The following is a 27,947-nucleotide window of genomic DNA, read 5'->3' as shown; positions in this document are numbered from 1 at the left end:
CGCTTGGCTTATAGCATTGAGTTGAGGTGACGCCTCACGACGCTGATAAGGGGCGCTTGGCTTATAGGATTGAGTTGAGGTAATGCCTCACGACGCTGATTAGGGGCGCTTTGCTTATAGCATTAAGGTGAGGTGAGGCCTCACGACTCTGATTAGGGACGCTTGGCTTATAGGATTGAGTTGAGGTGAGGCCTCACGACGCTGATAAGGGGCGCTTGGCTTATAGCTTTGAGTTGAGGTGAGGCCTCACAATGCTGATAACTGGCGCTTGACTTATAGGATTGAGTTGAGGTGAGGCCTCACAATGCTGATAAGGGGCGCTTGGCTTATAGCATTGAGTTGAGGTGACGCCTCACGACTCTGATAAGGGGCGCTTGGCTCACGGCATTGAGTTGAGGTGAGGCCTCACAACGCTGATAAGGGGCGCTTGGCTTATAGCTTTGAGTTGAGGTGAGGCCTCACAATGCTGATAAGGGGCGCTTGACTTATAGCATTGAGTTGAGGTGACGCCTCACGACTCTGATAAGGGGCGCTTGGCTTATAGGATTGAGTTGAGGTGAGGCCTCACGAAGCTGATAAAGGGCGCTTGGCTTATAGGATTGAGTTGAGGTGACGCTTCATGACGCTGATAAGGGGCGCTTGGCTTATAGGATTGAGTTGAGGTGAGGCCTCACGAAGGTGATAAGGGGCGCTTGGCTTATAGCATTGAGTTGAGGTGACGCCTCACGATGCTGATAACTGGCGCTTGGCTTATAGGATTGAGTTGAGGTGAGGCCTCACAACGCTGATAAGGGGCGCTTGGCTTATAGGATTGAGTTGAGGTGAGGCCTCACGACGCTGAATAGGGGCGCTTGGCTTATAGCATTGAGTTGAGGTGAGGCCTCACAACGCTGATAAGGGGGGCTTGGCTTATAGGATTGAGTTGAGGTGAGGCCTCACGATGCTGATTATGGACGCTTGGCTTATAGCATTGAGTTGAGGTGAGGCCTCACGACGCTGACAAGGGGCGTTTGTCTTATAGGATTGAGTTGAGGTGATGCCTCACGACGATGATAAGGGGCGCTTGGCTCACAGCATTGAGTGTTGTTTTACAGGTAACTCGTAGATAACCTTGTGATAAATATACGTAACTGTTGACAGGTCGTATCGGGCCGTCTTGTAAACCTTAACTGGTCCGAGTGTATCGTACCCACTGACTACATGGCATACATTAATCTAATTCCGACTGGGTACATTCGTAGGCCTCTAAACGAATCATATTATCTTTCCCTTGTTCTTTCATTTTTGGGGAAACATGGTTACTTGTTTAGCATTCAATATAAACTAGAGTTACAATAGAGTTACTATAAAGTTATTACAGTCCTGCCAAGGATATAGTTAGTTGTAAACACATCTTTGTCTCATCAGTGAGTAAGTCGATAAATGCTTTAGTTCTGAATTAGTGGTTTTCGGTAATTGATTGGGATGTTGACACTGACTTCTTAAATTGAAAAGCTTTCTGTAGTTCTGCATAATCGCCTTTAAACACAGTGAGCACACTTTGTCCAAGAGCTCAGAGATTATTCATTTGGATCAGAAAGGGGTACCCACACATGCACAACACACATGCGCACACACAAACCGCATACAACAAACACACAAAACACAACATACATGCACAACACACATGCGCACATACAACACACACATACCGCATACAACAAACACACAAAACACAACATACATGCACAACACACATGCGCACATACAACACACACATACCGCATACAACAAACACACAAAACACAACACACACAACGCACATGCACATACAACACACACATGCCGCATACAACAAACACACATACACAACACATACACAACACACATGCACACATACAACACACATATACCGCATACAACAAACACACAAAGGAGAACACACACAACACACATGTACACACACAACACACAGATACCACATACAACAAACACACAAAACACAACACACACAACACACATGCACACACACAACACACATATACCGCATACAACAAACATACATACACAACACATGCACAACACACATGCACACACATACCGCATAAAACACACCCATACCGCATACAACACACCCATACCGCATACAACACACCCATACCGCATACAACACACACACAACACACAAAACACAACTAACACATGCTCACACCCATACCGCATACAACACACCCATACCGCATACAACAAACACACAAAACACAACACATACATGCACAACACACATACCGCATACAACACACACATACCGCATACATACAACACACAAATACTGCATACAACACACACATACCGCATACAGCACACACATACCGCATATATACAACACACATACTGCATACAACACACACATACCGCATACAACACACAGATGCCGCATACAACAAACACACAAAACACAACACACACAACACACATGCACACATACAACACAAACATACCGCATACAAGAAATACACAAACCACAACACATATACAACACACATGCAGACACGCAACACACACATACCGCATACAACAAACACATACTGCATACAACACACACATACCGCATACAACACACACATACCGCATACAACAAACACACAAAACACAACACATACACAAAACACGCATACCGGATACAACAAACACACAGAGCACAACACACACAACACACATGCACACATACAACACACACACGCATACCGCATACAACAAAAACACAAAACACAACACACACAACACACATGTGCACACACAACACACACATACCGCATACAACAAACACACATATTCAACACACAAGCACGACACACACACAACACACACGCACAACACACACACAACACACACGCACATCACACCCACAACGCACACAACACACACACATCATTTGCCAAATGACCTTACTTATAAAGATGAGATTTTACTTTTACTAATTCTATCGGCACAACCTACCTTGAACGGTATTATTTTCATATTTGGTTTGATTGATGTTGTTTTAGACTCGTTCATGATATCCCCAAATACGTATTTCAGTTACGTAGCCATTCGGTTGTATCTTTTTTAGGCTTCTTCGATAGTGATATCTGTGATAACTCGAATTGTTACCACGCAACATATGTTGTAGTGCATCTGTATCTGTTGTGTAGGGTATATATGTCGAGCTAGCAACTTTTGTAGCGTGCCCGTATATCTGATTGTTTGTATATATAGCAACATTATGTTTTGCGCAAACATTCGACAGTTCATCATTCAGTGGCTGAATACCCACACTATGAAATCCTGTTTATAAAATACCATCAAAGCTTTGCAATTCATGGACTATAAACGTGGTTTGGCTTGCGCCACTACACCACTTAGCCGGGAGATGAAATGGATGCTGGAACAGAGATTCATGGTATCCCAGGTCCACCCTGTCACTGGTATGTCAAGCGTATGACCAGTGTTGTAATTTAATGCTAAACACTAGAAACTACACACATTAATTACATTGTGAACTCACAATAATAAACACACAGCAACGTCGTCCAACATGGACAGGCTGTTTGGGTTAAGTGATCCTTCTGCATGTAGCAGGGCACAACACTCAAACTTTCAGACAGTTTTAATAGCTGCTTCATCTGGTGCACATTCAGCTTGATTCCTGCACATTCCTATGGGTTTACAGCTGTACTGTCACCCTGTGTTAACCGAAAGACAATGCCAGAATATGTCTTGCTTACATCACCCACAATTAATGATGCCCACTCGAATAACATTTCTTGGTTAGCGGTGGAAAGCATATTATTAGCAAAGGTAGAACAAGTACAACAAAACAATGGTAATGCCAGGATATATACAGCCGCGGACATTGACTTTCTCCATGAAAAGGACCCGGATCGCCTAGGTGAAGGACGTAGCCATTGAGCAAAGCGCAGTTCAATGAATCTGAATACTTTAGCCGAACAGAAAACATGCATTGTAAAAGAATCAAGAAGCAGGACGATTTATGTTTTGCCCGAGCAATAGATGTTACTCTTCTTTATGTGAAAAGACCGCCGTTGTGTAAATAAAGCGACAAACCCCTTTCCATATCTGATAGAAATCTCTGCATAAAGCAGAGTCTAATGTACAATTCCTACTGTATCATCAGCATGTGTTTATGAATCACTATCACATAGTCATGATACCAGGTGTTCGAAAAACGTGAGCGTATCCTGCCACGGTGGACATTACTGGAACTATTGACACAGAGTACACGTGTAGGACATTACTGGAACTATTGACACATAGTACAAGTGTAGGACATTACTGGAACTATTGACACAGAGTACAAGTGTAGGACATTACTTGAACTATTGACACAGAGTACAAGTGTAGGACATTACTTGAACTATTGACACAGAGTACAAGTGTAGGACATTACTGGAACTATTGACACATAGTACAAGTGTAGGATATTACTGGAAGTATAGACACAGAGTACAAGTGTAGGACATTACTTGAACTATTGACACAGAGTACAAGTGTAGGACAAAACTGGAACTATTGACACAGAGTACAAGTGTAGGGCATTACTGGAACTATTGACACAGAGTACACGTGTAGGACATTACTAGAACTATTGACACAGAGTACAAGTGTAGGACATTACTGGAACTATTGACACAGAGTACAAGTGTAATACATTACTGGAACTATTGACACAGAGTACAAGGGTAGGACATTATTGGAACTATTGACACAGAGTACAAGTGTAGGACATTACTGGAACTATTGACACAGAGTACAAGTGTAGGACATTACTGGAACTATTGACACAGAGTACAAGTGTAGGACATTACTGGAACTATTGACACAGAGTACAAGTGTAGGACATTACTGGAACTATTTACACAGAGTACAAGTGTAGGACATTATTGGAACTACTGACACAGCGTACACGGGTAGGACATTACTGGAACTATTGACACAGAGTACAAGTGTAGGGCATTACTGGAACTATTGACACAGAGTACAAGTGTAGGACAAAACTGGAACTATTGACACAGAGTACAAGTGTAGGACATTACTGGAACTATTGACACAGAGTACAAGTGTAGGACATTACTAGAACTATTGACACAGAGTACACGTGTAGGACATTACTGGAACTATTGACACAGAGTACAAGTGTAGGACATTACTGGAACTATTTACACAGAGTACAAGTGTAGGACATTATTGGAACTACTGACACAGAGTACAAGTGTAGGACATTACTGGAACTATTGACACAGAGTACAAGTGTAGGGCATTACTGGAACTATTGACACAGAGTACACGTGTAGGACATTACTAGAACTATTGACACAGAGTACAAGTGTAGGACATTACTGGAACTATTGACACAGAGTACAAGTGTAATACATTACTGGAACTATTGACACAGAGTACAAGGGTAGGACATTATTGGAACTATTGACACAGAGTACAAGTGTAGGACATTACTGGAACTATTGACACAGAGTACAAGTGTAGGACATTACTGGAACTATTGACACAGAGTACACGGGTAGGACATTACTGGAACTATTGACACAGAGTACAAGTGTAGGACATTACTAGAACTATTGACACAGAGTACAAGTGTAGGACATTACTGGAACGGCCGATGTACGACTCTATCGACTGACTGTACAACTGATCCACCTTCATAATGGTGAAACCATCTTGATAAAGTGTTCGAGCCTGATCCCACTTTGTCACGCATCCTAATATAGCATCATGGTTCGTTACAATACATAGCAGACCATGAAGTTAAGTTTGTCCTGTCATCGGACAATTACTGAGAACAACGTTTTCTGATTCCCTTATCTCATGTATTCTATGTCTCATGACGTATGACTCGTGTATCTCATTAATCCGCCGATTCGTCTAAGGCGCCGTGATTCACCAGAAACCTCTGGTCGTGGATAAGAATCCCGGTTCATCGCATCATGATTGTGTTTCTAGGGTTGTCAGCATCATGCCGTGCTCGTGGGTTTCACCAAAGTGATAAACATCAAAGATCTGAATCACTTCGGGCTTTCCTCCCACATTAAGCTGACACGCACTGAAATAACTAGAATACAGTTTAAAGCGTGTTAACCCCAACTCACTCACTCACTCACTCAGTTATAAATGACTGATTAATTGAGTGTCCATATCTACAATGTTTTGGACAATAAATCAGGAACAGTTAATTTATTCGAAAGTCAGTAGGTGGCGCACTTCCTTTGCCCTCACAGCCGATAACGATATAGTACGGTCTGTTTTTCCTTACCTTCCACTGTTTGTTCTCGTGTGTGGACCTTTTAGGCATAAAAATCAAGCTACTTTCGGGGGACCTCTTGACTGACCTTGTCACGCCGCCATGTCGAATTTAGTTATGCATCAGATTTTGTGTCGAGGCAACCGTCACGTAGCTTGATACTGCGCCGCGGAAAAGCATTGTCATTTATCAATCCTTAGAGCAATCGTTTCACCGTCATAATCTACGTGTCGGTAGGTGGTCATGTGAACAGCGCAGAGCTCACATGCCGGGCGAAGTGGAGCAACGTTGGTCGCCGAGAATGTTCATATCAGCTCCTGAGACATTCTGTCACATGTAGCACAACATTCAGTGACAACCGACTGTTCCCTTTGTACAGACAACCGACTGTTCCCTGTGTACGGACAACCGACTGTTCCCTTTGTACAGACAACTGACTGCCCCCTGTGTACTGACAACTGACTGTTCCCTGTGTACTGACAACCGACTGTTCCCTGTGTACTGACAACTGACTGCTCCCTGTGTACTGACAACTGACTGTTCCCTGTGTACTGACAACTGACAGCCCCCTGTGTACTGGCAACCGACTGTTCCCTGTGTACTGGCAACCGACTGTTCCCCGAATACTGACAATCAACTGGTTATGTTGTAAACTGTGCTTGAGGTGCAGTCTTCGTGTCATTAATATAACTAGCCTTGTATACAAGACAGGTGTAGTTACCTCCCCTACACTGTGCTGTTTTATATATTCGGCGTGTTAGACGTATTACAACTGACTTACTCTGCGTATATTTGCCATTACATATCAGTGGTGATTAACAAATATTTATGTAGCATAGAATGGATCCAACATCGTTATCTTATTATAATCATTTAGTCGTTAATAAAACTCAGTGAACATCTGTCCACTGCGGGATTACTTCTTAGGGCGGCATTTCCAATTGACACAAAGGAGGATATTGATAGATGCGAAATCACACTTTTTTTTGCATTAGGTACATGTTCTAGGTATGTGATGGCTCTGCACAAGGTTTTGTGCAAGAACCTGACAAATATCCGCACGTCAAAGGCTATTTCTAGGTAAAGTAGCTGGCTAGAACATGAGAATGAGACTGCTATTCTGAGGTCCCTTTGTTTACACTGCACGTCTCTATATATGAATTGAGTTGACCATGACCCTTACATGTTTATAAATTGTTTGTTGAATTAGATACTTAGGTTAAATTTAGCTTTAATCCAACATTCATTGGTTACACAAAGACTAAGTTCTGAAGAAGAATCGATCGAATCCAAGTTCGCGGAAATGCAAACATAATAATTAATATTTTATTTTAACTTTCAAATTAATAATATCCATCAAAATAAGTATGGTGTGGTCAGCTTTAAGTGTATGTGATTAACGTATAAATTACCACACTCATATACAATCATTCAATGGTGATTGTGATAGACAACTAACCAACACATGCAATAATAATGCAATGTTGACCAACTTCAAAAATATGTTATATATTTGTCAGGTTCTAGCCACATTAATTTTACAATTGACATGACCCAGAGTAACCATAGCAATTTTGTGAATTATGGCATCAACGTGTTACAGGAACAAAAGGAGGAGGGTTTGTGGTCTTGTGAGGAGAATCCAGTACAACTGCCACTGTACAGAGGGATCCATGTGAAATTTCATCTTCAGGTAGTCTTGATAAAGAACTTGAGAAATGTTATAGTACTAACAAAGGTCGATACACATCCTTCATACGGGAATATCATATTGCTTCAGTTATCGAGATGAAGACAGAGTGAACGAGTTTTTCAAACTGTATTTTTTTAGTTATATCATGGCGTGTCATCTAAATGAAGCAGGAAAGTCGCAGACGTGTACCACTCTGGTGAAACCCACGAGCACATGTATGATGCTGACAGACCTAGAAACATAACTGGGGCAAACGGGGATTCGAAGCCATGATCATAGATTTCTGGCGTGGCCAAGCGACGCAACCTTGCATGGTAAAATGTGGTGCCTTGGTCGACTATGTCACCCCTGTCCCCACGGATTTGGAAGGTGAGATTGGAAAGAGCAATCAGGATGAAATTTTTGTCGAGGAGGAACCTGTGGATGTGGATCTTGACTTGTAGGACGTCAGTGACAACTCTACTGAAACTTACCTCAGCCATCAGTGACAACTCTACTGAAACTTACCTCAGCCATCAGTGACAACTCTACTGAAACTTACCTCAGCCATCAGTGGCAACTCTACTGAAACTTACCTCAGCCATCAGTGACAACTCTACTGAAACTTACCTCAGCCATCAGTGGCAACTCTACTGAAACTTACCTCAGCCATCAGTGGCAACTCTACTGAAACTTACCTCAGCCATCAGTGACAACTCTACTGAAACTTACCTCAGCCATCAGTGGCAACTCTACTGAAACTTACCTCAGCCATCAGTGACAACTCTACTGAAACTTACCTCAGCCATCAGTGACAACTCTACTGAAACTTACCTCAGGAATCAGTGACAACTCTACTGAAACTTACCTCAGCCATCAGTGACAACTCTACTGAAACTTACCTCAGCCATCAGGAGATGATGGGTGGCAAACGATGTCCACATACATCTACAAATATCCTGCATCATCTGTGACCCGCCAACAAGGGCGTCTGTGAAGCAGACTAAACACCACAGTGGTTACTATGGTTATCACAAATGTATCCAGAGATGAGACCGGACAAAAATGTGACTTTTACAAACACAGGCTCTCAGACGAGAACCAACTATCGGTTTGACGAAATGGCAGATGAGGATCACCACTTGGGTACTTCCCCTTTTAATAGACTGAACACTGGGGTGGTTGTGCAGTTTCCACTTGACTATATGCATCTTGCGTGCCTTGGTGTAGTCAAGAGAATATAGTTGTCAAAATGAACATATCATTTAAATATTATTGTCACATGCAGAAGAATACCTAATGATTTGTGAAGAAACACTTACTAAAGTGTAAAACAAACTGAATGAATTAGTGGTAAACTTCTGCATATGTGCAATCCAAAAAAGCTTTGTATATTTTATTGTGTGATTTGTATATTTTGGAATTTTGCCTTGTGTGCGCTGTTTACTGGGACAACCATATCACACACAATCTACTTATATGTTATTGGTCATGTTATGTACAAGGTTGTGATTATGTCCATTTATTACACTCATCCACTTTTTCATTTGATTTTAGTTCGTCCTTCAGTTACAGCTGCCTGGACAGTTGTGTAGCACCACCTTTAGCTGTGTTCAGAGACAGTTGTCTCCCCTGATCTATAAGTGGTCTTGATGCAGTTATTTCCCTTGGTACACAGTTATTCCCCTTAGTACATTGTTATTCCCCCGAGTAATAATTTGACTGCTCTTTAAAAGCAGTCATCTCACTACCTTTGCTTTTACGTCCCCTGATTTATTCGTCTCCGTTTCAGCTGCACTTATTTCTATTCAGCTGTAGTTATCTCCCCTGAATAATTATTGTCTCTCCTAGGAAGACAAAAATGTTCGCATAGGTAGCAGTAAAATATGTATTCATACATCAGGGAAAACAGCTGTTGTATATTTAGAGCCATGCAGTAAGCGAAGGTTCATCCACCTGATATTACTGAGCACTTAGTCGATGTAAGGGAGACAACTGTTGGAGGTATAAAGCCATGTATGTTAGTGTAGGTTTATCCAGCTGAGATTATTGAACACCGATGAAGATCATCAGAAAAGGAACGGAAGTCCGAGGAACAAAAACAAGAGAATTAAACAAACTCAAATAATGACTTGTTTTCTGTTTAATTAAGCAGTAGTCCAATCTCACAGGAGTCACAATCGGACAAAGTCATTCCACGTATTGACAGAATAACTCACACAACCAGACCAACAATTCACTCAGTCTGACCTCATTATGAGAATATCAAACACACATATTGGCAGAATAAACCGGAGAAGTCCTTCAGTGACAGTCTGACCCTAGTCTGAGACACGCAACCCTAATATTGACAGAATAACTCACACACACAAGAGCCGTCTAACACACTGTCTGACCTGAATGTGCTACACTCAAACACATCTTTAAAGATGAAGAACCCTGATTAGATGAGTTTGAGAGTGAGTGATGGATGAGGATCAATATTGACTGATGACGTGAAGGTAGGATGTGTTCAATATCGGCTCCTGATGTGATGAGTGAGAGAGTGAGTGATGGATGTGGGTCTATATTGACTGATGACGTAAAGGTAGGATGTGTTCAACATCGATTCCTGATGCGATGAGTGAGAGAGTGAGTGATGGATGTTGGTTTATATTGACTGATGACGTAAAGGTAGGATGTGTCCAACATCGATTCCTGATGTGATGAGTGAGAGAGTGAGTGATGGATGTGGGTCTATATCGACTGATGACGTAAAGGTAGGATGTGTTCAACATCGACTCCTGATGTGATGAATGAGAGAGTAAGCGATGGATGTTGGTTTATATTGACTGATGACGTTAAGGTAGGATGTGTCTAACATTGATTCCTGATTAGTTGTATGTGTTGCACATCAAGACAGGGTAGAATCCTTTGTAGTTTAAGCCGTATTATATCAATGATTGAAGGAAGATACTTGATGGAGTTAAGTGTTTTATTTGACCAATATTACAAAAAGCAAAAGTCACGTGAAAAATATATACACAGTTACAGCAGTACCTGCTCGTGTTTCAATAGTATGAGCAATTTGTAAATGTGAACACTTCTGTGTATCCTTCAGAAGTATGTCCCTGTACCAGCTGTTGGATTGTTAGCACACCGCATGCTTCTCACAGCACTGAATCGGGTCATGTGATACACAGAAGCAAAGGACGTAAATGAAGGTTGTCAAATAACTGGAACTGTTACACAACGTGTCATGAAATACCAGCAACACCACGATGTTAGTCGCGTTATTACAGCACCAGGTCACTTTGTACAAAACATATGTTTGGTGGGACAACTTACATAGCGTGTAACGGGATATATACAATGTAACAGACTATACAATATAACACGTGATATACAATGTGACACAAGACATACAAAGTAACACTGGATATACAATTTAACACGTGATATACAATGTGACACAAGATATACAAAGTAACACTGGATATACAATTTAACACGTGATATACAATGTGACACAAGATATACAAAGTAACACTGGATATACAATTTAACACATGATGTACAATGTGACACAAGATATACAAAGTAGCACTGGATATACAATTTAACACGTGATATACAATGTGACACAAGACATAAAAAGTAACTGGATATACAATATGACACGTGATATACCATGTGACACAAGACATACACAGTAACACTGGATATACAATATGACACGTGATATACCATGTGACACAATATATACAAAGTAACACTGGATATACAATATAACACGTGATGTACAATGTGACACAAGATATACAAAGTAACCGTGGATATACAATATAACACGTGATATACAATGTGACACAATATATACAAAGTAACACTGGATATACAATTTAACACGTGATATACAATGTGACACAAGATATAAAAAGTAACTGGATATACAATATAACACGTGATATACAATGTGACACAAGATATACAATAGTAACACTGGATATACAATTTAACACGTGATATACAATGTGACACAAGATATACAAAGTAACACTGGATATACAATTTAACACGTGATATACAATGTGACACAAGACATAAAAAGTAACTGGATATACAATATAACACGTGATATACAATATGACACAAGATATGCAATAGTAACACTGGATATACAATTTAACACGTGATATACAATATGACACAAGACATACAAAGTAACACTGGATATACAATATAACACGTGATATACAATGTGACACAAGATATACAAAGTAACGCTGGATATACAATTAACTCGTGATATACAATGTAACAAAATATATACAAAATAAAGTGGGATGTATTCTTCTTGTCATGTGTGGACATGTACAGTCACCTCCACGTTTATCCAGGTGTATTATTCATGTGGGTTAAATTACAGGACTCCGTACTGGTTAGATACAGATACTGCCAACAGAGGAATCAAATATACTGAACAACAAAAGTTCCTGTGACACCAATATTTAAGTGTATTTATGAAACAAGTAAAGTTTGGTTTTCATTCTTGTAGTACATGTATGGAATCAAGTCAGAAAAACGCAGCTGCTACAGAAAAGCATGCATTCCATGCAAAAGTTGACTTTTATGCAAGCCCCATGCATTTCACAACCCAAGAATGGGTATACAAACGTGTGTTAACGGGGTTCCATATGCATTGTTTAGCATCGTACTGACAACAGCCACTCAGAAAAACAACAAACTTACGCACTTATTCAACATTACGAAATGCCACGTCTGAGAGCCTTTGATATTCTTGAAACAGGATCTAGTCAACGTAATGTTGCAATACAATTTAACGTCCACAGAAACACCATTTGGTGTTTATGGCAACTTTGGCAACAGACGAATGCAGTCAGAGACCATCCTCGGTGTGGCAGGCCACGCGTAACCAATACTCGACAAGACATCTGGATTCGAACAACACACCTACGAAATCGATTCTAGGCAGCAACAGTGACTACAAGAAGCATCCCTGGCCTTCGACGAATATCTTCACAAACCGTACGTCGCCGCCTCAGATGTGCAGGGATTGTCGCCAGAAGACCCGACAGACGTACCATTTTGACAGGAAACCACCGTCAAGCACGTCTTCAGTGGTGCAGACAGCGTTTACGCTGGATGGCCATGCAGTGGGGACAAGTTCTATTCACTGACGATTCTCGTTTTCACCTCAGCCACAGCGATGGACGGATTCGACTGTACCAACGTCGAGGTGAACGTTACGTCAATCATTGTGCCATGGAAGAAGATCGGTTCGGGGGCGGCAGCGTTATGGTATGGGGTGGGATTACAGCAAGACAGAGGACCCGTTTGATAGTGGTAGAGGGAAATCTCAATGAACAGCGCTACCGCGAGGAGATCATCGGCTCTATTGTTCTACCGTTTTTGCGTCGTCATGGTCCAGGTATTACCTTTCAACATGACAACGCCCGGCCTCATATTGCTCGACTTGTTCAGGATTCCATTCAACAAAACAACGTGAATGTCATTTCCCTTGCCGGCTTGCTCCCCTGATCTCTCACATGTGGGATGAGATGGATCGGCGCCTTCACCGTCAACCACCTGTTCCACAGACATTGTAGGAACTTCGAAACATCCTCAAGCAGATATGGACATATATCCCGCAGGACTTTGTGCGACGCCTGGTCCATTCCATGAGACGAAGGTGTGTTGGTTGCATCGCAACCAGAGGTGGACACACACGCTATTGATTTGTAAATTCACATTTTGGCATGTTCATGTTTTTATATGAAATCACGCGTTTTCTGAAGTCAGTATGGCAAATTAAACCATTTGAACACTTTCAGGAGTCTTTTATCTGTTTTAAACCGAAATTATTTCCGATTTAGTAAAAATCATAACTTTGCATTAAATCATATTCAATGTCACAGGAACTTTTGTTGTTCAGTATATATAACTTTGCGTTTCTTTTTTTTGAAGAGTGTATATTCCCCATCGAATCAGTCCATAGTACCGTAGCTCACCAAAGATGGCCACATGACACAAGTTGCTGTCAGCTTTGACATTTTAATATTTCCTTCATAAATACTGAGGACTTGAAACTAATACTAAATTCTATTGATTGCCCGAAAATAAGACTGCATCAAAAACAAAAGAAAACAGATGTTTTCTGAACCAGGACATCCATTTCCAGAGACAATAAGACCTAATAAAAATGCAAAGATGAATTCAAGGTAAACAATTTAAATAAAAATTAATATGTACGTAACACCACAAAAAAATCGGACATGCATTTTGAGAGAATTTAGATGCAGAGTCAAAGAACAAATATCAAAATATACTCACACGCAAAAGAAACGGAAGTGGCTTTAAGCAAATAGGTAACAAACACGTAACCATAAATTGATACGAGTTTTAGCATGTAGTGAAGCCTGATGGTGTTATCAATGTTTTTGGTTGCATTTTGGAAGCCCCGAGTAAAAAACGAATCGCCAAAACGCACCATTTCAATGAATATGTGGGTAGCATGCAACCATTTCTCGCGAAATCGAAAATGCACGACCTGTCACGAACTGTAGTGGGTATAAAACTATGGCCGATTCTTGGACCTACCACTCCTTGGTCAACAATGTCAAGCCCAACTCATATTCAGAGAAACCAGGCTATCGGGCGTTGGGAAGATGGAGAGTCTGTCCAAGATGTTGCCTGTCATTTCAACGTTACAATAACCACAATTTACCGTCTCCTGCATCGATACAATGCTACACGGACAACAAATGACCTTCCTCGGAGCGGTCGTCCTAGGGTCACCACACCTCGACAAGATCGGCAGATTACCCGTCAACACCAGCGACATCCGTTCCTAACTGCAAGTGAAAGTACTGGACAGACCATAGGAACACATAATCGACACATTAGCCGGGACACTGTGATCCGACGTCTCCGTTCCAACAATCTCAGATGTCGCCGACGAGCTTTCTGAATGTTGGTCAAGGTCGGGGACACGGCGTCACTGCTCAGCGGTATATAGACCAAGTGATCAGACCCCACATTGTTCCTTTTTTTGCACAACATCAACAACACATTTTCCAGAAGGACAACGCTCGTCCCAATGTTGCCAGAGCTACCATGGCTATTCTGCAACAACACAACATCCGTGTTCTACCTTGGCTAGCCCTCAGCCCTGATCTGAACCCCATCGAACACTTGTGGGATGAGGTTCAAAGGCGTCTGCACAATGTACGCCCAGTCCCTACAACTGCCGATGAACTACGCACAGCTGCTCTGGAAGTGTGCAGGAGGAATCCCTAGGGTCTTCACAAATCGTCTGATCCACTCAATGTACAGGAGATGTGTGGCAGTGATCAATTCTAATGGTGGTCACACCAGGTATTGACTGAACTTTTGGGTATTGACCCGAAACTGTGTAAGCCCTTAAGATTTAAAAATAAACATGTCATCTGCCTTTGAATCCATAAAACTGTCTTCAGTCAAATTTTTGGCAATCTTGCCCAATTATTATTTCTTCTCTTTACTGTTGAAAATAAATAACATGTATATTGCACACTCGACTTGCGTTTCTTTTCCTTGTGAGTATATATTTTATAACAAAAAAGGAACATATATGAGAGTCCCACTACTATCTACATATGTGTTGCGTCATATATCATACTTTACACAAACATGTATGGTCATAAATACACTTGATAAAATGTGGTTCCCCAGAGCAAAGTAAGGTGTCGCCGCTGTGAGACCATCCATGTTAAGTTTTGTCTTTTTGAGGAGTTGATGTTTACAGAACCTGTGGGACATTGGGGAGTATTATTGAGCAAGGTCGACATACAAAAGGTCAAATAATGGTCCAAACTTCAGATTCGCGGACAATCTTGACCACAAGAGGTTTTATTCATTATGGTCAGCATGGGGACCGGATGAAATCCCTTTGGACAAATTGTTGAGAACAAGCATGTCAAGTGTCAGGGCAGAGGTGGCTTTCAAGGAACAAATGGACACACTTCTCACACTGCGCCGAATTGCTTCAGAAACTTAACCAACGAATGGTTGCGTTGTTTTTCTGCGATATCAAGTGATGTTCCGGCACAACCTGCACTGTTGATGTCAACTATGTTATGAGAGACAATGTACTCTACAATCTCTACATTGCCTCCCTTACAAGCTGCAAGAAGGATGTTGTAACCATAAACATCCTCCACTGTCAGGTCACATCCTTTCCTCACAAGTAGGTCAAACACTGCCTTGTGTCCCTTCAACGCTGCCATCATCACTGGTGTTCTGCCCACACAGCCTGTACTGTTGATGTCAACTATGTTACGAGAGACAATGTACTCTACAATCTCTACATTGCCTCCACCACAAGCCTCGTGAAGGATGTTGTCATTGTTTTTATCCGTCACTGTCAGGTCACATCCTTTACTCACAAGTAGGTCAAACACAGCCTTGTCTCCCTTAAACGCTGCCAGCATCACTGGTGTTCTGCCCTCACAACCTGTACTGTTGATGTCAACTATGTTACAAGAGACAATGTACTCTACAATCTCTACATTGCCTCTCTTAAAAGCCACCTGAAGGATGTTTTCACCATTCACATCCTTCACTGTCAGGTCACATCCTTTACTTACAAGTAGGTCAAACACTGCCTTGTCTCCCGTCAACGCTGCCAGCATCACTGGTGTTCTGCCCTCACAACCTGTACTGTTGATGTCAACTATGTCACGAGAGACAATGTACTCTACAATCTCTACATTGCCTATCTTACAAGCCACGTGAAGGATGTTGTCACCATTCACCTTCTTCACTGTCAGGTCACATCCTTTCCTCACAAGTAGGTCAAACACTGCCTTGTGTCCCTTCAACGCTGCCATCATCACTGGTGTTCTGCCCAGAGAACCTGTACTGTTGATGTCAACTATGTTACGAGAGACAATGTACTCTACAATCTCTACATTGCCTCCCTTACAAGCCACGTGAAGGATGTTGTCACCATACTCATCCTTCACTGTCAGGTCACATCCTTTACTTACAAGTAGGTCAAACACTGCCTTGTGTCCCTTTAATACTGCCAGCATCACTGGTCTTCTGCCGAAATCACCTGTCCTGTTGATGTCAACTATGTTATGAGAGACAATGAACTCAACAATCTCTACATTGCCTCCATCACAAGCCTTATGAAGGATGTTGTCATCATCCTCATCCTTCACTGTCAGGTCACATCCTTTACTCACAAGTAGGTCAAACACTGCCTTGTGACCCGTCAATGCTGCCAGCATCACTGGTGTCTCTTGGGATATATTTCTACCATTGAAGTCGTCTTTGTCTTGTGCAACAATAGATTCTACTATATCTACATTGCCGCCTATGCAAGCGAAATGAAGGATGCTGTTTTGTTTGACATCCTTCACAGAGACATCACACCCTTTACTCATCAGAGCAAACATGTCAGCATCCCCTCTCTCTGCTGCCCACATCTGTGCTGTTTTCCCACGTTTGTCCTGTACAAAGTCAACTCGTTTCTTCACAGACAAAACACACTCAGCAAGCTGGAGATTCCCTGTCTGAGCAGCAACAAGTACCACATCATTCCCATCATAGTCCAGTCTGTGTACATCAGCTCCGACAACAATCAGGTGCTGACAGATGTCTGTGTGTCCACTGTATGCTGCCACCAACAGGGGTGTTCTCCTGTCTCTGTTCACAGCATTTATGTCAAACATCCCTGATGACAGGAGATGCTCCACTATAGCCTGGTTACCTCCCTTGGATGCCAGATGTAGCAGTGTGTTCGTGTCAGTGTCTACAACTGACAGATCTCCCCCTGTGTTCAACAATGTGTCAAAAATGTGTTTATGTCCTCTCTCTACACAATACGACACAGGTGTTTTATTATATCTGTCTGTCTTGTTTACATCCTGATATCCCACATCATGTACAATACCGAAGTGTCCCCCTTGACTGGCGTGGTGGAGAACTCCACGTGACTCTGTATCTTTTAATGACAAGTCACACTGTTTTTTAGTTAGAAACTCAAACATGATTCTGTGTCCTGCAACTGATGCTAACATCACTGGAGTCCTCCCGCTTGCATCCCCCGTATTGATGTCAACCTTGCCCTGTGACAGGAGGAACTCTGCCAGCTTCAGGTTCCCTGTTTCTGCTGCTGTGTGAAGCAGACTCTGACCACTCACATCCACAAGTAACATGCTCGATCCTTTCTCCTCTAAGTGTGATTTCAATTTTGAGATATAATGTTTCTTGTGTGTCATCATGAACCTATTCAGGCCATGTTCTCTTGCTCGTAGAAACTGTGACATGTTCAGCCAGTCACCAACATGTCCATAAGAGAGTGTCTCAGACATACTGAAGTCCCCAAGAGAGATGTGACAGTTCTGTGACAGAAGTAACTGAAACATGTCTCTGTTGCCTCTGCATGCTGCAATCATTAGAGGTGTCTTTCCATACTGACCTCTGTGGTTGATGTCTAACAGCTTACTGGACATCAGATGTTTGACTATCTGGACACTACCGCCCTGACATGCCAGATGTAGGATAGTATCACCGTTATCATCAACACCAGTCAGGTCACACTTCCCTTCATCTGCCAGATACTCATACAGCTGGCCATGACCTTTCAGTGCAGCCATCATGACAGGTGTTCTCAAGTCCTGTCCTGGCAGATTCTTCCAGTCCCCCATGTTGGGAAGCAGTAACTTAACAACATCTGTATATCCCCTCAAAGAGGCCAGATGGAGGGCAGAATTTCCGACTTTGTTCTTGATCAGACACTCTGCATCATCTTTCAGTAAGATGTTGACCATTTTGGCATTATTCCTGTCCACAGACATCATAAGAAGAGAGTTTCCATCATCATCTGTATAGTCTGGTGTATTTGTGATATCTCCCCTCTGTAGACCCAGCAGTTGCTGCCGTAGATACAGGAAGGACTTGGTGTCATTTAGTCTGATACAACAAGGTAGTTCTTCACTGACATGTACCTGTGACAGTTCCTGTTTCTGTAACACCTTCTGACACAGGTAATCATTGCCAGACTGTAGGACCCAGTACAAGAAGCTCCTTGAACCAGTGAAAGAACCAGCTGTATCCTGTAAATGTAGAACATCCACAAAACTGTCCCCGAGCTGTGTCAGGAACCTGTCTATGCTGTCCTCCCTGCTGAGAACTGGGTGACTGAATGTGTGTCTGAACTTCCCTCTCCTTGTGTCTTCTACCAGCTGTGTCAGAAACATGTCTGTGTTGTGTTGGGAGATGAAGATGGTTTTACCCGGTAAGTCAGTGAGAGATTGTTTGTTGTCAGTTTCATATAAAACTTTGCAGCGTTTCCATAGAGATCCAGGAAACATGCTGTCAACAACAAACACACAGGCGTCATATATGACAGGGTCTGTGAAACTAATATTGTTGCCAGACTGACATAGATAGGTGGCACACAATCTGTGTAACATCTCAGGAATATCATTTGTTTCTACTCCGGGAAAGAGAGACTCAAACTCATCATCACTCTCATCACTTCCATCACTTTCAAACTTATATCGATAGTTGTCTTTCACTTTGTTCCCTGAATCCAAAATATATATTATTGCAGACGAATAATCATCATTTCTAAACAATATTTCTATTTCTGTTCTGAAATGTGAGTGAGGATATGTGAAAAATGTTACAGGATCTGTGGTAGGTCTGTCTTGAGAGAAGTGTTTCATGACTTTGGGGAAACCGACATATGAAGAAAGGTTAGCTATGATGTCCTCCCGTGTGTCTGATGGAATGTCTGTCTGCATCTGCAGCATCTGGGAATATTCCTGCTTTGTTCTGTCCCAGTTCTGTCTTCCTATCTGGGTTATGTCCATCATTCGATTGAAACGCTTGAAGGCATCTCGTTGGCAGTTCGCGTATATAATAACAACACGAACAAGCTTGTTGGTATAAGTTTTCCTGCGTATCTTATCGACCAAGTTTAAACATCTGCGGCGCTCTCTCATTTCATCAATCACCAGCAGTGTAGGTTTAGTTGCCTTGAATACATCCATGTTGAAGTGGTCCCATCTGCTGCAGAAGACTGTGTTGTATCCTTGTTGCTGGTAGTCACAACACAGCATGTGTCCTATTGTGGTCTTACCTTCCCCAGGACCACCAGTCAGCATCACCAGGTTGTGTTGTTGTAGCTGGTCTCGGACTTCCTGGTAGGCAGCTGTCTTCACAAATAATCTCTCCCAATCTGAAACATATGGCAATATGTAACAGTTACGAGTATTAATTAAACATTCCACATCTAACACGCAGCATCAACTCTGGAAAATAAACAATTGTCCTTCAAAAGGGAAAGTGTATTGTTGAGGTTGAAGACACTCATTAACGCTACTGTTTGTAAATCAGATATTGAGAGTCAATTTCTACCTGTGAGTTTTCGTGATGGCCTTTGATGCTGGATCATCGTCCTGAATATGTCAACCATCTTCCCATCTCTGGAAGTCAAGGACCGATGTACAGACACATGAGCTGCAGTTTTGTGAAGTTGCTGGATCCTGGTCCGGAAGTTCCGAGAACTGCTGTATATATCTGGCGATATGACGCCATGCACGGCGTTAAAGTTGGTGCAAGCTCTGCTCCTGACAGCGACCGTCAGAGCCCGGGCCTGTGTGGAGTTGTAAAGAACAGCGTCAGGCTCACCTCTGGAAACAAACGTTAGGACGAGAACCACTCCGTCTGTTGTAAAGATGTAGGCGTCGCAAATGACGCTGTGTGGAGCTGGCATCTCCTCCTCTGGCTCCAGGAACGTCAGCGCAGGGGAGTTGATGTAGACGAAGTTTAAACCAGGTATAGATCTCACGGATGTGAAAATATCTGACTCTACATACAGCTCCACGTCTATTGGGTGAATAATGCAGTCTGAAACTGTAACACAGAAAATGCAATGAAAACATGCTGACTTTTTTCCCGAAGGGTAACTTCATTTACACCTGATTTCAGTTGTGCAATAAACACTGACAAGCTGTTGTAATACTAATTTAATAACCTTATCTATTGTCTAAAGCTGGCAACCACATGATACATCACTTGTGTCACCTAGGAGATATTGCTGTTATGACATTGCATCACAATGCATTGTGACGTCATTGATTGCCATGATCTCACAACGAAATGACATCACCAATCGTTCTGCTACTGAACTAGTTAGCTGTACTTTTTACACTAGTTACTACTGTCTACAAGCTGTAAAACATGGAAGCATGATTTTGTAAGTTAGTTTGTAAAATATCACCATCGTGACTTTTATCTCCTCGGCAAGACATTGAGGTTTAGCTGTTATCAACTTGAGTTCATATATTTGATATGAAAAGACACAAGGTTAACGTCCAATACATAACTGAATATCGTTGTTACCAATTCGCAGTATGAAAAATATATCAACTTTACTTACTAATGTCAGGTGTGTCAAATACTGCATAGGAAAAGTCCACATCTGGAAATGTAGCGAAGTCAGTGATGTCAGTGTAGGTTGTACATTACTGGTCACACAAGTAGGAATTGACATGAGTAATTGATAGTATATTATAAATTATCAATGCAAGAGAACAAACAGTCTATATTTTCCGCCAAAACATTTTGTTATGCATATAACTTATACAATTACTAAAAGTGTTGAATTTGATTTAAGCCTTGGATATTGTGGCGACGTTGGGGACATGTTGAATATGGGTCTTCTGCCTTTAAGAGGTTAATCCCACCACTCTTACAGGAGAAAAAAAATTGTTTATACCGTGATGATAGTTATACTTGTATTGCTGAAGTGAATTCAGTCTGAGTTATACCCCTACCATCAAAATCCAAATACTTGAGCCCTGGTGGTCTCTGTGGTCTGGTGAGGGAGTGTTGGACCTCTCCGTCAGAGCTGTAGGTACTGGACAAATCCGAGTCTTCACTCTCGTTGGATGACATTGTGACTTCTGTAGGAAAGCGCTCTTTGATGGAATCTTCTCCCAATAACACAAGACACACAGTGAAATCCTTTTGCTATATTCTCTTTTAAAAAATTGAAATCCAAGTGTCAAGCCAATCACTATGTTTTCAACTTAATGGCCAGTACCATGCATAACTAAATATATTTGCATAAAACTTTCATGAAATAAGAAACAGTCACTGTATTCACTGCACATCTTTTATCTGTGTGTTTAGTTTGTGTTCGCTCTCTGTCTCCACCTCATTGTTTGTATCCCTTTCCATGAAGGGAGCTGCCGGATTCTTCGTAGCCACTCGGTCCTTTCCATTCTGCATATACCATAATTCTGTATTTCATAAACTCTTGGCCCCTGTTTGTCATAGAAGACAATTCCTCCAAAGAACCTCACTGCTACTTCCAGTACAAACTTGTTCCCTGCGTCAGGGAGTCTATGGATTCCTATCTTGACCAGATCAGACGACGGGTCACCAAATTCACCAGTGAAAGATAACACACAAAGTTCCTCCTTTACCTTCCTGGACAGATCATCCTTAAGTTCTTTTGGATTATTTACCTGAAAACCGACAAAATGGGGTACTTTAGTCTTGTAACCATTCCTCTTGACCTCACTTTCCTCTACTCCAACATAATATGACCCTCCACCAGGAACTTTAGACATGGACGTTATATTGTCCTTGAGTTTAAGATCTTCCCAAATATACTGCACATGAGAGATGGCATTCTTTGGACAGAACAGTTTCAGTTCAACATTCTGAGATTCTTGGTACAGCTGCAGCTTGTCTTGATCAATTCCCTTTAAAGCAGGTGCTCCACGTGATGCCTCGTATCGAGAATGTGCCAGCAAGTAAACTAAATTAAATGTTGTCGGATTTGTGTTTTCAAAGTCATTGCATATCTTGGTGTTAACATTTGCCGTCGAAATTCCAAATGTGCAAGCTACATCTATCAATAAAACATCGTTAAAGTTTTCAAAGCCTGGTATCTCATGCAACCATGTAGTGTGATATGTGTCCACATAGGAAGATCCACACTCAATCAGGTCCTGTAGAGTTTTGTCCACAAACTCATGGAAGTACTCGAGATACCTGTCTCCCTCCTTCTGCCCGTGTAGGTGAACCAACAGATGTCCCCCGAGCGTGTTCCTGAGAGCTGACACTTTCTTCTCTATGTCCTGGAGGATCTTCTTCTTCCCCTTCTTGACCTCCTTATTCCTTCCTGGACCTGTGATGATGCTTCTGTCTGCGTGAACGATGAAGCTGTGTGGAGCAGTGCTGTACTGTTTATATTCATGTACAAGAGATGAGCAGGATTGACACATACCTGAAAAATTAAATAATATTCATAATGATAGTAACAAAAAACAAAAGTAAGACGAGTTCTGTGGATGAACAATTTCTTTATTACAATTAGTGCGACGTTTCTGTGTAGATCCTAACATCTTTATCAAACAAGTGATGGATAGTGCTTCTTCTTCTTCTTGCTTTGGAGATTTAACGTGCGCTTTCCGACTGATGCGTATTTCGCACACGGGCCCGGCCAGGCCATTTAATATGTTTCTGAAAGGGGCGAAAGTGGTGTGTGCAACCCAAGAGGGGGCTTTAGGTGTTGCTCATATAGAATTTGGTAATTTTGATTTGGAAGATTATAGTGTTTTTAGATGCGTTTTATTAGTTCCGTTTTGATTCAGAATACTCCTAAGGCCTTGATGTTTTCTAGTTTATTTTGTGGGTTCAGTATTGCTTCTAGAGTGAGAGCCTTGTTTAGATTGAGGGTGGTTTGTAATGCGGTTCGATGTGTTAGGTAGTGTGTGCAGTGGATGAGTGTGTGTTCTTGGGTTTCTAGTTGTTTGCAATGTGGGCAGTTACCTGTAGTAGTATAGGTAATGATGGTTCTGGACCACTTCCACTGGAGCCGGATTTATATACCTATACCACCACTACAGGGGGAATTTTTTATGCCAAAATGATTATGCGATTCAACGATAGTCATGAGTCGTATTAAAAGAAACATCAATATTAATTAATAATGAATAAATTTTACTATAGCCCACGAGGATATTGGAAAGGTGTAGGAGCAATAAAAAAATTAGCCACCGCGGCTTATGTATCTAAAGATGTGGCCAAGGATTGGTTAGAGAAACAAGCAATGTGGCAAATATATTTACCGGCACCCCGTTATATACCGAGGAAGAATTTGATATTTTTACAACGAATGAAGTTCATCAGGCTGACCTCTTGTTTCTTCCCAATGATAAGGTAAAACGCAAAACGTATAAATACGCTTTAACAGTAGTGGATGTGGCTAGTCGCTACAAAGAGGCTGAGCCATTAACCTCGAAAGATTCAACAGAATTAGCTAATGCACTGAGTCGCATATATAAAAGCGGGCCACTAAAATGGCCTAAGCTATTTCAAGTCTATCCCTGTCGCGAGTTTATGGGATCGATATCTAAACTGTGAACAAAGCACGATGTTAAAATCAGGTGTGGTGAAAAAGAGGCCCACCGTAATCAAGCTATCGTCGAAAGATTTAACAGGACATTAGCAGAAACGTTTTTTTGGCTAATTTAGTTTCGTCGAATCTAGACCAATCATCCATATATTCGTAAAGATATACACTTTTTCCCAGCAACAAATGACGAGTTATCTTATCGGTATATGGATTTGTTATCGCAAAGTCATCGGGATTGTTCGCATTAGCTAAATTGTCCAGGGAAGATAACAGAAACTGTACGGAGTCTATGAATCTAAGCGCATTATTTTGCTTTATTCTGTCTTTCCCATCCTTGTCCCTATAATGTATAGTTTTAGTCAACGAGAACAATATGTATTTTTCCATATTGTTAGGAATGCACGTTAAGCCACCGTCGGTCTTTGAGATGATGAGATGTGAATCGTATCCCCTCAGGTTATGAAACACAACAGGGATGGGTATTAATTGAGAATTCATTTTTATTTTCAAGTTACACTCGTTATGCGCGGCTCCCGGATAATTACCCGTGACGTGGCAATGATCTCCCCATCCAAGGGTTTATTACAAACATGACAACTTGTTGACTTCTTATAGGCCCTCAAATTATCCCTCGTCATACACATGGGTTTCTTACGCGATACATTTTCCCTTATTTTTCTCTCTTCATTTTGTAGATATTCTAGGAACTTTCCCGCTGCATCGGGACCTCTGTAAATCATGGGCGTGTTTGTTTTCCCATCATACCTTACAACTATATATCCAAACCCACAAGGAATATGTTCTTGAGTTTTGTACATAAAACTATCTTTATTATCTTGATTATTATCTTAATTATTTTCTATAGGTTTGAAAAGCGCTTTGAAGTCATAAATTACATACGGTACTGGCATTTGATTACAATAATGTTCAAATTTTAATTTATTTTTTCCCTCTTTAGGCATACCGATCTTGATAGCGGTCTGTCCAACACCTCTACAGTCTTCTTTATGCGCTTCTAATAGATCTTGTCTGCTGTACCCATGTAGACATCTTTTGCAGAAATATTTCTTTCTAGCATGTTTAGTTTGATCGTATAATAGCCTGTTTAAACTCTTTATCCATGTATAATGATATTTACCATCTTTTTCGATCAGACACACCCCAACCGGAACCTCTATTAGTCCAGCGTTCTAAAGTTTCCTGTATCCTCTGAATTGATGTATCTAATGATGCATTTATAGTATCAGATTCGGTTATAACTTCTTGATTGCTACGGAAATATGGTTCGGTATATTCGGTGCTATCGTCTGCGTTACTTTTACTCAATAACATTTTAATCGTCAGCTGGTATTTTATACTATGTAAATCATCTAACTCCTCGTTAATTTTGCTGGATATGATGTTGGAATTAATATCCATCTTCCAACCTCTTAGATATTTACCAATGCCGGCGGATGTGGGTACAAATATTAATTCTTGTTTGTTTTTTTCATGTTGTTTTTTATCATTCTTAACTAGTAAAGCAATCAATTCAGCTCTTTTCATTTGAGAATAACCTCTCAGCCCACTGTTTCTCGCTTGAGCTTTGAGTTATCTAACAGTCTAGGGTTTGTTGTTATCCAAACCGAGTAAATCGATCAATTCAGCTTTTCTCATTCGAGAATATCCACGTAGAACACGTTGCTTTGCCATAGCCTTCAACTCTCTGACAAAAACGATTGTGGTTAAATGGTATATGCAAAATGATTCATTCGTCTAATTGGTTGTTTTTCATATATCTAAACACGTATTCTCCCCAACCTATTCCTCTCATTGATGTAATCTCTCTTCCTAGCATAAATAATCTGGTTCCTGACCCTATCAACACCGTGTTTCTTACATAAACAATAATGACCTTTGACCCCTATCCCCCATACAGAACATTTATAGTTAATGTTTCCCCGCCTGATGTAATAAGAGTGTATGCCGCAGTAATCACCCACACAGCGTCGGTTACACTGAATCTTTTTACCCATGAGTGTAAATCTGCACAGATTCATGGTTTATACATCTATCATATCATTTGTCTAAATGCAAATCACATCTACACAAGTTATTTATTGATTAGGCAGTCAGCTATTTATAGATTAGCTGTCGCTCTAACTAGGTCATGGTTTATGCGTAGCCACAGCTGTCACTCTGGTTTATGAGTAGTTATTGTATAGCTGAAAATCAATACAGCAGTCAACCCAATTGTCACGAATATTACCTCGCGGTTCTTTTGTTCCTCTGATGGTGTATAAAACTGACTCATTGTTGGTCTCGGTATTGGGTCAAGTTTCTTTCCATAAACTAGGAAGTATTCGTGCATGGCAGATTCAACGTCCTTAAATGTTCGAATAAAATCTTATCTCTCCATTCTCCGCTGCGCCCATTGTGACTGAGCTTTTTTGAGTTGTTCTAAAGCTTTATTATGTCTTTTCTGCTCCGAACCTCTCATACTAGAAAATAAAAAATTACTCCCCGAAAAAAGAGCATTAACAATAAGTTCCCCGGCCATCATCGCAATTGATGCCATATTATGTGAATATAAAATATTCAAATGTTTAATTACTTCATTATGTCTTCTGGGATAAGTCCTTGTTTGATGAACATATCCTTTGTTGCCATTGCTAATCCTATATGAAGAACGGACATACTTATATCATAACTATTAAAATCTAGCTTGGGAGGTGTGGCTTTAGTAATCATTTTAGCCATACGGGGATAGCCAATGGCCAAGCCGGTGACCACCGCTGAATGATACGTTGCGTTTACCAACATTTTACCGTCTGTAACTGGAGTAGTCATGCTTCTTATAGCATTATATGGGGGCTAACCACTAATTGAACTTGTTGTTGTGGCATCGGGGGTGACGTTTTCTCTTCTCCGGTCTTATAAAACAACCATACAGCCACTATACCAGCAACTCCTACTAGTGCCCATGTTTTAATCGGATCAATATTTGAATTATTTTTTAAGTCCTCCCTTTCTTCCTGCTGAGATTTTTTTCGGGTTTTCCCTCGTCACTCTGGGTTGTTTTTGTGGTTCCTCATTCACTATCTGTGGTTGTGGTGGTGTTTCCACAATCTGTTGTGCAGTCGGGGTTATTATTTCCTCGTTCACAATCTGTGGTACCTGTTGAGTCTCCATTATTATTAAGTGGGCACTTATGTTTAAATTGACAATACCTAGCCGTTATTAAAGCTGTGGTGAGTGGAGCTAAGAACATTCCGTATCTTTGATAAAACTCACAGCTCACTGAGCTTATAGCATGTTCGATGAATGGGTCTTTCTCGAGAGATTCACATAAATACATGCGATGTTCTGCCGGGATAGTTGTAATATAGCCGACCCTATCGTTTTAGTCATGGTAGCTCCCAGTCTAGACTCGTAACGCGCATACATTTTTTTAATTTCTTCGTCGGTCATGTTATCAATTTTTTCGATGGTATAATTTTCCCCCAAATATTGGGAACATTTTCCACCGGCTACCAAAGCGGCGAGTCTTTCTGTATGTTTATCTAAAGATT

The 27,947-nt window shown here is 41.2% G+C and overlaps 2 protein-coding genes across 4 annotated transcripts in view; both read right to left on the bottom strand.

Moving 5' to 3' along the window:
* Positions 1–27,947, bottom strand: part of LOC124123574 (serine/threonine-protein phosphatase 6 regulatory ankyrin repeat subunit A-like) — a 407,486-nt gene that overhangs the window by 41,019 nt on the left and 338,520 nt on the right. The window lies entirely within an intron of this gene.
* Positions 15,529–19,858, bottom strand: LOC124128329 (serine/threonine-protein phosphatase 6 regulatory ankyrin repeat subunit C-like). Its single transcript, XM_048395656.1, has 3 exons — positions 17,125–19,858; positions 16,261–16,521; positions 15,529–16,059 (listed from the first exon to the last, which is right to left on the bottom strand). The coding sequence occupies exons 1-3, from the start codon at positions 19,835–19,837 to the stop codon at positions 15,974–15,976; spliced, it is 3,060 nt and encodes a 1,019-aa protein (XP_048251613.1). The 5' UTR covers positions 19,838–19,858; the 3' UTR covers positions 15,529–15,973.

This window comes from Haliotis rufescens, unplaced genomic scaffold (assembly GCF_023055435.1).
Source record: "Haliotis rufescens isolate VD_foot unplaced genomic scaffold, xgHalRufe1.0.p SCAF_14, whole genome shotgun sequence".
NCBI lineage: Eukaryota > Metazoa > Mollusca > Gastropoda > Lepetellida > Haliotidae > Haliotis > Haliotis rufescens.
This window is presented reverse-complemented; position numbering and strand designations above follow the sequence as displayed.

Coding starts and splice junctions, on each gene's coding strand:
- LOC124128329 (XM_048395656.1), bottom strand. CDS start 19,837: ATGATGGACATAACCCAGATAGGAAGACAGAACTGGGACAGAACAAAG. Junction 16,522..17,124: donor TCATAAGGCTTGTGATGGAG/GCAATGTAGAGA, acceptor CTTTTAAGAGAG/GCAATGTAGAGATTGTAGAG. Junction 16,060..16,260: donor AGTTGACATCAACAGTACAG/GCTGTGTGGGCA, acceptor TCAACAGTGCAG/GTTGTGCCGGAACATCACTT.